This window comes from Lingula anatina, chromosome 2, assembly GCF_051362555.1.
Source record: "Lingula anatina isolate TDL-2025a chromosome 2, LinAna3.0, whole genome shotgun sequence".
Classification (NCBI taxonomy): Eukaryota; Metazoa; Brachiopoda; class Lingulata; order Lingulida; family Lingulidae; genus Lingula; species Lingula anatina.
The window spans coordinates 39,980,891-39,993,051 of NC_141768.1; the positions used below are offsets into that span (position 1 = coordinate 39,980,891).

The 12,161-nt window shown below is 38.0% G+C and overlaps 1 protein-coding gene across 1 annotated transcript; it reads left to right on the forward strand.

The window, feature by feature from the left end:
- Positions 1-8,326: 8,326 nt before the first annotated feature.
- Positions 8,327-10,785, forward strand: LOC106155741 (uncharacterized). The gene is made up of 2 exons (XM_013530717.2): positions 8,327-8,547; positions 10,257-10,785. Exons 1-2 carry the CDS (start codon positions 8,359-8,361, stop codon positions 10,695-10,697), a joined length of 630 nt encoding a protein of 209 aa, XP_013386171.2. The 5' UTR covers positions 8,327-8,358; the 3' UTR covers positions 10,698-10,785.
- The last annotated feature ends 1,376 nt before the right edge of the window (positions 10,786-12,161 follow it).

The window sequence follows — 12,161 nt, forward strand, 5'->3', positions numbered from 1 at the left end:
TTCTACTCTTCGTTGGCATAATTATTTGTAAAGTTTTTATTACCGTCGATGTGGTGTGAGGCCACTTACGTTCCTAAGTTAAAAATGTCCGCCAAAATTACTTTTCTTTTACACAGATATAAAATGCATAAGAATATTCGTTAACGTTACTTTTTTCAAGCTTTTAAAGAATCAAGGATTGTGTTTTAAAATATCTTCATACAATACTAACCTCTTAAAATTCACATTTACACGTTTTAGGCAGATTGAAATTAAAACATTCAATGATCAGTAAAACTGTCATAATCAGCCAAAATGTGGAAAAAAACAAGAACTACTATGCTTCCTGTAATTTATCTTCTTCGTTAGTAATAATGGCTTTACTCTCCTTGTTCTTTTCTATTTTTCTAATTCCGGTACTAAATTAACAAAATTATATTTTATACAAAGAAGAATTGGCATATTACAATAGGGGCTCTTGATTATGATTAAATTAAATGGTCACCCAAGATATGTTATCTTGTCCATATTGATAGTACTAATATATATGTTATAATACCTTGTTAAGGTATTAACCCTTTTTAACCAAATACAAATATACCAAATTATACAAAAAATTACAAATCAGTTTTTGTGTAAGTAAACGTGCATTTAAAAGGCGTTAACATTTTGTTCTTCATTACCAATGGTTACTGTTCATCATATCTTTCCATATAATTAACGCTTAGACTACTACACTGCAGTGAATTTCAAGGAAGATATTGCTTTCCCTTGTTCCTTGGAATGATGTGCAAATCTCGAACATCATCGTGGTTGAGCAGCCAGCATAAATAACGCTCGGATCCCATGCCCCAACCACTGGTCTTCAATGGCTTCACGTTGCGCATTTCCATATACCACTCATAGGGTTTGGGATGTATGGTGTGATGTTCTAAAGCTTGCCCAACTTCAGTGGCTGTTACATGACGTTCCCCAAGACCGAGGGTCTCCCCAACACCCATCAAAAGATCAGCGGTCATACCTTTTCGGCGAGATTTGTCGGCGTAACATTGATAAAATGGAACTGACATGTGGTCCATCTCTGTCAACCAGACAACCCCTCCAAATTTTTCTATCAAAAAACGTTCTCCTTCTCGGGTAATCTTTTGTCCCATATCTTTACGACCGGGGACCACCTCTTCACAACAGTCTTCGCTTGGAAACAGTGCGATGGCCTGGTCCAGTGTGATTCGCGGTAATGGTTTCCCAGCCTCCATAGTATCAATGAGATGCTCGACATGTCCTGTTGTCCCTGCTGTGGCCAGGATGAAGTCCCTGTGAGATTGCAGCATGCTCTTTGTCAAGTGATAGATGTAACCTTCAGCGACATTGATTGCGTTCTCCATTTTCCCCAGTAATTCACATTCTACATGGAAAAACTGGTTCAGATGAGTGGCATCTGGGTCCTCTCCACGGAAACTTGGAGACAAGCAGTATACGCCAGGACAGCCATTTTGGAAACGCAGAAAGTATTCAAGGTTGAATTGCATAGAATCTGCAAGGTAAGTCTTTTGGCCGTGCAAATTTATATCAACTGGTTCTGAATCCGACCCCAACCACATTGGATACGAAATACAATGAGTTGTCAATGGAGCCAGGGCGTAGCTGTATTTACAGTTGCCATGAAAATACTCAGCTGTGGTATGGAATAAGGTGTTCTGAACTTGGAATAAGTTTTGATACCAAGGGCTGCGAATAGCAGCAACTGAGTGGGTTTCTGCGTCTTTCCAGGATTTTGGTGCCGCAATGGATTCAGTTTTTCTAGAAAACTTCGATAACTCGCTGCCAACAGCCTTCGGATTATCCATGCTACCTACAAAAGGGATACAACCACTGGATTTCACAGTTTGGACCGGGTACTATGAACTTGCTTGAGAGTAGTATATATTATCCTGCGGATGCGATGTGTTTGGAAACTCTTTTATAACATAAGGGACGGCAGCAAAATGAAATCACTGTCATTTTTAAAATGACAACTCACCCGTTATAGGGTAGCAGGACAAGCTTCAGGAACCATTATTTCTTTTTAAAGTTGCAATTTACAACGCATATGGACTGTAGATCCTACATTCCCAACATTCCATCACAATACAGGTCAGTGTGATATGTGAAATCAAGCTACCGTGCAGTTTTTGAGGACACAATACGATTGAAACAACCTTTATCTGCACTCAGGATTTTATAAAGATGAATGTGATATCGGATGATGTGCCCGAAGACGCTAAACGTTCACTCACCTACATAGGTGGGAAAGACAAACATACAGTATGTAAACTTATAAGAAATCTGTCAACCATAAACCACAGCAAAGAAATAGGAGATGCCAGAGGCCTAGACTTTATCTGCTTTTCATATGTAATATAACCGTAGCAGAACGTTAAATAGTTATGCATGGTATGACCCAAGCTCCCCACCGACACGTTTTCGAGGACGCAAGTCGAAGTGGCCTTACGGGTACATGTATACAAGGTTAGCCAGGCAAAACAGATAACCTGGCCTTCGGTTTATTTAGTTGCTGATAATTCAGTCTTATTTTCGCCGTCATTGGATTGTTGTCCCCAAATATAATTAAGTAGTAGTTGTTTCTGAGAGAAAATTGCTTAAATTTTTGAAAATAATTTGAATATTGATTTGTATGTATAAACAATAAGGTCTGAGCTTAAGGCCTTTTTTAAAACTTCAATCTCTAGAAAATTGAAATTTCCTGGGGTGTCAATTTCTTTCTTCAATATTCAGGCCTAATAAACGAAATTGTCGTTTGTGACCTTGGAGCCACTTCACCTGCCCGTTCGGCTCTTACAATTGGACATTGAGATCGAAGTTTATTTCGTTGTTTCGGCGATTGCAATCACAAACCCGCTACTCCAAGTCACAATTAGCCATTATCGTTTATGAGGCCGAAATATTTCCAAACCTTGCAAGAGCATCGTCTTCTTTCGCTCTCACATGACGCAAACAGATTTAGATACAAGTGACAACCAAAGTATATAGTTGTGACAAATACCATGCAGTGATTGGCTTAGAGTTGCTGATGGTTCCCAACAATACAGTGTAATGCAGGGGGGGGAGGGCTTCTCCATCAGAAATGTTTAGAAAGAAACAATTTATGGCCTTTTGTAAAAAATAACAACTTGGAGGAGGGACAAAAAAAGCTTTTTTCACTTTGATATCAAAATATCTATTTCTATTATATTTTAGGATACGTTCAATTCATATGATTTTGCCAGTTATAGTCAATAAAAGTTAATATCTGGGTTTGTTTATTCTTGGATCACGCTACAACGAGCACAAGGGGCCCAAAATGAAAGATATCATAAGCAATCACTTTTAACAACAGAGATAATTTATTATTCTTGCATTTTGACGAGTACACTTATAAGTTATAATGTAATTGGTGAATGCCATTTCCTATTTTCATGTTTTAAATGTGAAAAAATGCCCCATGTCTTTATTCTGCATTGTGAATTTAAAAATAATGCAAAGATAAACACAATGTTTATTAAATACATCTTATCCTGGATGTCGAATGTAGACTTCGACTGAAATATGGAACTGCCTTAAATTTTCATGTTTCAGGAACCATTATTTCTATCTTAAGTTGCAATTCAGGCAATTAACAACGCATATACATTCCCAACATTCCATCCCAATACAGGTCAAGGTGATATGTGAAATTAAGCTACTGTTCAGTTTTTTGAGGACACATTATGTTTTAAACAACCTTTATCTGTGCTTTGTAAAGGTGGATGTAGTATCGAACGACATGTCCAAAGACGCTCAATGCTCATTCACCTTTTTGTGTCTTAAGTCAGCAATATCAACGCCGAGCTTTCAGCACTAAAAGCAATGACTACGCCATTGCATCCACCTCTGTTAGAACTTTTACAAGAACCGCGGTTGCCCATAACTATGTTCGAACTAACAACCGTATGATGAAGATAATAAACGGTTCCAAAAGACATTCAGCATGTAAGATCCAATCCCACCATCATTCCTGGTCATAAATCTGAACGTGGAAATCATGAAATCTTTCACTTTGAGAGTTTTTCCAGACACGTTTAAGTCTGCTACGACCGCTGCTCAAAAAGGACAATCTTAACATCTTGTAAATTATTTCCATGTCTCCAATTTGTCATTTTTATCTAAGCTAGTAGAGAGGGTTATAACTGTTATTTAGAAGCACACAATCTGGTTGAAGAAATGCAAATTCAATCATAATGCTGAATCTGCACTTTTGAGAATTAAAAGTGGTGTTGATAAATAATCGGCCGTGTTAATGGCACTGTTACATTTTCCGCTGCCTTTGGCACCGTGGACCATTATATTCTACTAGCATTTACTAGCAGAGGAAAGGATTAGAGGTAATGTCATCGATCTTTTACTATCTTATTATTATTATTATTATTATTATTATTAATTTTTTTTTTTTTTTTTGGCGGGGGCGGGTGTATCAAGTTAATGTAAATGGTGTGTTCTTTTTAAACTCTCACAGATTTGATTTGGCGTTCCTTAGGGCATTTTTGTGTATACACGTTACCCCTTTGGAGCAATTTTGTGTTATCACAAGATACTGCAACATCCATGATCCGCATTGTAAGTGAATACCACTGTTGACAGCATTTCAAACCTCAGAGGCTCATTTCAAACAAATGAAAGATAAATGATGGAAAAAATTAATTTTTAATCATAAGAATAGGGTCCTTGCTCATAACCTGAAACTAAAATTTGGAGCTAGTATGGCAATTTCCTCCCCCATGTAAAAAAAAATAGTATAATTTGATTCTACGCTATATCAGTGGACAGACAGATACCCAACATTACTACGTCGTGTCATTAATATTCGGAATATCGGCACCATAAGGAAATATCTGAATCAATCATCTGCTGCTACTGTTATACATTCAGTAGTCACTTCTAGGCTGGACTACTGCAATTCAATTCTGTACTATACGAACATTCTGATAATAAGATAAAAAAAGATTACAGAATATTTCGGCACTACTTTTAATAACAGATTGTCACATAACTCCTATTTCAAAGCAGCTGCACTGGTTACCAGTTAGGGCTAAAGTACTGTTTATTTAAATTTTTAGTTTTTTTCACGTTGCATTTTTCTTCAAAGAACCCAGAGGTATGGTGACAAAATTTTACCAGAAAACAAGGTTAAAAACGTATGGTGACATAGCATTTTGTATAGCTGCTTTTTGTAGCCTATAGACTGGAACAAGCCGCCAATTTAACTAAGATAGAAAGAAATACCATCAGTTCAAAAAAGGCCGACTCATTTGAAAGCTTACCGTGCTATCCCCGCGGGGAATCTATTCAGTGTCTGTTAGGGCTTTACGCGTTTAAACGTATCTGTTAGTCCGCGAATCAACGTGTTCTGAATGCGCCACTAGTTCTCAATGACTGTTCAATATTTTCAAAGACAATTGCAAGCAAAATTCTTAAGTCAATAACAGTATTGTCGATGTAAGAACCAACACAGTTGGCTCCAGCAAGAGGGTTGGGTACCTTCAATGGAACTGTTGGAAACCCCGGAAGCATTTGTCTGAATTTTTTTTTTCACCAAGGAAGGACGTTTCGTTTTAGCTTATTTTACTGTCTTGCATTAAATCCAGCTGTCTTAACCCTTTTCTGGTCATTAGGTCTGAAAAGAAGGACCGAAAATCAGGCGTCCGGCTCAGAAAACCCGAAAAGGCCCGTGTATATTAACTTACTTTTAAATAGTTCAAGTTTCAAGTTTTAACTAATCATCTCAAAATTTGGCAATTTAATGCAGGACAGTCATAGCAGACAACATGAAAGTCAAAACTGTGTTGGGTCGATCCATGCTAACATTTTTTGGTTGTTTTTTTAAGTGAAGATTGCTTTCGCAACAGAAATTTGGATAAAACTTTGCAGCAAAGACGTTACTTCTATTTTCTTTTCTTTCTTTCTTTTTCTTTTCCGAATGATACCGATAGATATTTTTATTTGAAAGATAATTATTTCTTTTCAAATTTATGCATTATATCTGCATTGAATATCATTGGAACTCCATGAAAATTTAAGTCCATGGTAATAATTTAGAAAAAGAAAAATAATGCAAGGTTGAGAAATACACCAGTGGTATGACAACTAAGGGCGTATTCCCACACATTTAGATCGATCTATCCCCGTGGGGAGTCTCACTAGATTACTGTCAGATAATCCCGCTTAAATGTCCGTACAAGCTGTAAGGGGGTAATTAACTTTCGTGCCCGCTCGGCTGACAGCTATTTAGCGTGAACCCCCAGGGAGTTAGGTCGATCTAGTTTGGATCGATCTAATCTCTGGGAATGGGGTCTTAATGTTGATTTTTAAGAGTAAATTTGGATTTACTTGTTTTCTATCGAAAATGAAAATTTCAGGCAATTATGATGAAAAATATAGATGAAATGACATTTTAGTGCAGTGCATCGTTTTCTGTGTCATTCTACAGAATTAATAGGATTCCTCTGACTTGACCAACTTTTGACCAACATTTTCATAACCAGGGACAGTCAAATTCATGTTTGTCTTTTTTTGACAAAAAGAATGCTCCGTTGTACTCAAACGGGTTTTGACCAAATATCTTTTTTTAATCTGAGAATATCCATTTCTCTAAAAACTAACCTCTCTGTTATCAGCATGCCTCTGCGTTTTCTTGTAACATACTAGCTGATAGTACACACACTGGACAATAGAAGTGTCACCCCTACTGAACCAGTACTATGGGGGAGATAAATGACTGTGGAATGATATGCTCCTGGTATCATTTTATTAACATCAAATTTCACAAAAAATCACAAAATGAGAACAAAATATACATTCTACCAAATATGCAGTTTCAAGTCCAAAACTAGTACTTAGTGGCATAGCCACGTGACCTAATAATAGGTGCCAGTCTACGAGGCAAGGATTCATATAATTGTATGATGCGTTCAGGGCTTATGCTGGCCCGAGCATGAAACACTGAATATAACAGAGTTTCTCTGCTAGTTAGACGGGCATTTGTCAAAAGTTTTGACATATCATTCCACATACTTTCTATTATGTTTGCATCCAGACTCTGGGCAGGCCACATCACCCTGCGCATGTCCTGTTGGTCAAACCAATCATCAACTGCTGTGACAAGGAGCATTGTCATCCTGGTGAACAAATGGATAATCCCTGTCGCCAAACATGTTAGTAATAGATGGTAGCAAGCCTGACTCCAAAACATCGATATATTTCTAGTGATTCATGTTTCCATCAACCACTATCAATTGGCCCACGCCATGGATGCTGATGCAGCCCCACACCATGATGAATATGCTGCTCCGGGTTCAAAAATTCAGTGCATGTGGTTCAAATGCTTTACCAGCAGTTCGCCAGCATCGTACCCGTCTGTCATCAGAGGTCAGACCAAAGCGACACTCATCAGAAAAAATATATAGGACCAATTGTCATGGACTGTCCAGTTCCAAATCCTGTTGACCCTAGTTCACTCTTCGTTGCCTGTTTTGTAACGATATAAGAGGTTTCAGTCTTGCTACCCTGCTGTACACTCTATGAGCATGTAACCGACGCCTAGCAATTTTCACAGACACATTCTTATGTGTGAAATTGTTCCACTGTGTTGTCAACTGACAAGCAGTGTCGAACTTTGATAACCTGGACATCAAAATCAGTCATCGGTCTTCACGGCCAGTATTTTTTCTTGGACGACCAATCAGAGGCAATTTGTCTCTTGATCTAGTGTTTCTATACCGAAACCAGACCCTCTGCACGGTTCTGACTGAACAATTCAATTGCATCGATATTCTGACATTGCTTATATTTCGCCTCTTCAGGCTAATAACTTGTACCTATAACCGTTAGATAATTGCCTGTATCTTGCCATATTGGAGGAAGACAGGAATAACATTTGCTGTACATGTACAAGACCAACAATACATTTCCACGGTATAGCGGTTTTATACTCATTAGTCACATTATAAGTAGGCCAGGCATTATAACTACCCAAGATCTGCCTACCTTTATTACTCTGAGTTAGGGGGTGACACTTCTATTGTCCAGTGTGTGTAGAGGTCGGATGAGGTTGTGTAGTCTGCTGTACTACCGTAAACTGGTACAGTGTACACAGCACGACATTGCTCGACAAGCAAACTAAGACATCACAAATATTTTGAGTTAAACAAAAATAGCTAGGGGCTCTGAATTACTTTACTTTTTTAAAAATGTTTCTATGATGTTGAATTTGAATGCCATTTTGTTTATTTTAGTCTTACTTAAGGCTTCCTCAAGTAAAGTACCTACCAGCGTCTTCTGCACATGCGCATTTAGTGTTGGTTAAACATGGCCCAAACTACAAAGCTAGTTGCGCGATATCCAACCTATTTCCATGGAAAAACTCTGTACGGAATTGTGTCAAACTTTAAAAATTTTGGTGTTGGAAGAACTGTTATTCGTAATAGTCTGCTCAGATACCCAGAGCCTTCATTTTACAAGATTGTTAAGGTGGAGATGGATCTAAGTCGACACTTCGTAAGTACATGTTGATTTAAACATATTCGAAGTTTCAGCATTTTGATTTGTGTGTGTCATAACATAATTAAGAAGTATTTAAAAGAACATCAAAAAAATGCTTGAAGTTTATCCCGATTTTAGTTTTTACAACCTATGTTTAGTTTGTGGTAAAACACAATGAATCACCAATAAATGCACCTTGCCTAACACATTAGCACGAAAATTCATGCGTTAGCACTCCTATTGACGATTCTGATATGTACGCAGTGCTAACGCATGAAAGCAAAGGCCTCAAAAAGTTGGAAATGAAAACCGGTTGCTGAACCAGCCGCGGTGCAGCAGCTCTCAAATTTTTATTTTACATCTCATCCCCTCAATAGGCACATTACTGTGAAGCCAACTAGCTTTCCCATCAACAAATTCATCTGTCTATCTACCAGTTTGACCGTTGTAAAATCATACACCGCTATAAACAGAGGAAAACCAGGACAAATCTACTCAGGTCATGACGCAAGGGCCAGTAAAGCCCCTATTTCACACAGACCAGGAATCCCACGAATGGCCTTGAATTGACAAATTTCACCATTCGTGGTTGAATCATAATCAGTTCATGAAGTTCTTAACAGATTCGTATCTATTCGTAGTCAGTTCTTGCACTTCTTGACCAACAGAAATTGGTGGCAAAACTTTGATGCCCCTATTTCACACAGACCACGAATCGCCAGGAATTGAAAATTTCAGGATTCGTGGTTGAATCGTAATCAGTTCGTGAAGTTCTTAGCAGATTCGTATATAATCGTAGCCAGTTATTACAATTCTTGATCAATCAGGAATTCGTGGCAAAAATTTTGAGCTGTTCAAAGTTTTGGCCACGAACTCCCGATTCCAAAAAATCGTAGTGAATTTCTGGACAATATTCGTGTGATTCCAACCGAATCCCATGAATATTCGTAACACTTTCGTACCTGTATCGTAACTGAATTGTGAACGTGTCGAATTAGACCAGAAAATTGGCAAAATCTCACGAATCCTCACGATTCCTGAAATTTGTCAATTCCTGGCGATTCGTGGGATTCGTGGTCTGTGTGAAATAGGGGCCTAACCTACTGCACATGAGCGGAATTTATTTAAAAACTGGGTCTTCTAGTTGATTTTCACTATGTATCTATGACAATATAACATTTTATTTTTGAATGAAAAACGGCTGAAAATTCCATTTCAGTTACTTCATTTTCATCAATTCAGTTAATTGTGTCAGAAACGTAAAGAGCGGGTGACTTGCCTACCGTTCCTCGTTCCAACCGAGTCCAGACATTATGTGGACCACAACTTTCACTCATGCACAGTAGGTTACTGGCAGTTGACCTGAGTAGATTTGACCTGATTTTCGCCAGTTTATAGCGGGTGTATGATTTTACGACGGTCAAACTGGTAAACAGAGAGATGGATTTCGGGAAGAAATACCTCTGTTGATGGGAAAGCTGGTTGGCTTCACAGTAATGTGCGTGTTGAGGAGATGAGATGTAAAATAAAAATTGCGTTAGCACAGCCAGTACATATCAGAATCGTCAATAGGAGTGCTAACGCATGAATTTTCGTGCTACTAACACATGTACACACACTTTTAAACACATACACACAGGCGGGCACACACACTCTCACACAGACTGAAAATGTATAATATTCTTTAACAAACTGCACTACTCATTGTTACTTTTGTTTTGTAGGGAAAGACAAAACGTTTTTGCAGGGTTTACGCTCATACCTGGTTCAGAGGAGAGTACCGTGGCATCAAAGGCACAGGGGCAGCTTTTAAGGCAGACTGGCGACTCTTACAGGAAGATGAATTAGACACCTTTTGTAACCTTGAAAATGCTCCAGAGAGGCCAGTTAGGGCAGTACCCATGTATTTCAGGGCTCCGCCTCTCTACGAATTGCACAAACTTCAGAGGTTAAAATTTCTAAATGTAGAGGCTGAGGCTCCAGTGACATTAAAAATAGTCCCAGTAAAAGAAAATGCTTTTATTACGCAGGATCCAAACTGGATAGCTGACCCCTATATAAGACACAAGGTGGAAGGATATGAAGCTGAGTCAGGATCTTATGGAGAACTGCCTAAAACTAAAATCCACCCTAAGACTGTATATGGAGACTTAAAAGATTCTTAAGAGACTTATTATGGTGAAGGGGTGTGGGGTATCAAATATTGTTATAGCATTGATCGATTGAGAAGAAGAAATATTGTGTGCAAACTGAGAGGACTTCTTTTTTAATCGTAGCACTGATTTGCTGCTTGTTGTTAATAATTTATGAGCTCCAGATTCAGATGTTCTGGACATCAATCAAAGGCTTTATTTAGCGTCTTTGCTGGTAAAATCAGAATTAAGCCTTTCAATAAGAATTCTTTAAAACAAATTGTAATACTTATAACCGTAATTATATAGGTATTAAAACAGTTTTGATAGCTGCTTGGTAAAGCTGGTGAGGTAAAGCTGCTTGAATTTGAAAACAATTTTCAACACAATAACACTTCTTATACATCACCTAATGTGAATTCTATTGATAACTGTCAAAGGTAAATTGAAACTTCCTTCTAAATAATTTTCAAAGGGGACACCAAAATAATAATAATCAAATCACAAATTGAGAACGGTGTGGCAGTGCAGTTTCACACATGGAAAACGTTAAAAAATTATCAATGTTTTCATGTTACACTGGAGTGTTTTCAATAATTAACTGGTTTCATTTGTATATAGCGTTTGGAAAAATTAACTGAGATTTACATGTACGTGACAGTATTTCATCTGCTGACAGAAACTTGTTTATTTCACAAATTGAGAGAAATTATGACTTGGAAGGTATAATTTTGATGACATTTTTTTCAGTATGAAAGAAGCTATCTGCTGTACACTTGCGCTATACTACATTGTCTGTGTGTTTTGTGTTTGATGTATCATACCCGTAAATTTAATACGGGGTGTGAATTGGGGTGGGGGATTTGCTACACAGTCCGTTCCGTACCAACTTACCGGCGAGTATTATCACTTCAGTCTAAGACCCATCATCTGTAGCGATTAACTTATTTTATACCTTGTCCCATTCTGGATAAAGGCTGTGATTCATATCACAGCGGGTATTAATCCTTATCCTGAACACAAAGTAATTTCTGTGCTTGGGTGCTGCAGCTTTCATGTTCACACTAGGAAAACTCCCCACATTGTAACTGTCTAAATTCTAAACAGACCGTCTTTGAAGGTGACGTTAAGGAAATTTTCAAATGCTAGTATTTCTTTCACGTTTAAAATTTGCGCAATATGCAGTCTATACATACAAGCAGCGTTCATGGTTATTCTTTTTTCAATAAAGAAAAAAGAATCCAAATACACAGGCTTGTTTCACAAAAAATCCTTATCAGCCCGAAAATTGATCTTAACTTCTATCTCAAACACTGACAGTTCAAGACAAATCCACAGCGACTTGATACATTAGTCCTGTATTTCAGACGCAAGAATTCGCTTTAACAAGTCTTCTACTCATCCATCTGATCCATCTTGGGATCAAACATCAGCCCCGTAAGGGGGGGGGAAAGACCCCCCCCCCCCCCTTTACTGGGAAAAGGTCCCCTCTAGGTA

What these genes read in the sequence shown, in the direction of transcription:
- LOC106155741 (XM_013530717.2), top strand. Translation starts at nt 8,359, where the DNA reads ATGGCCCAAACTACAAAGCTAGTTGCGCGATATCCAACCTATTTCCAT. An exon ending in TGGATCTAAGTCGACACTTC is followed by an intron (nt 8,548 to 10,256) that starts GTAAGTACATGT and finishes TTTGTTTTGTAG; the next exon opens with GGAAAGACAAAACGTTTTTG.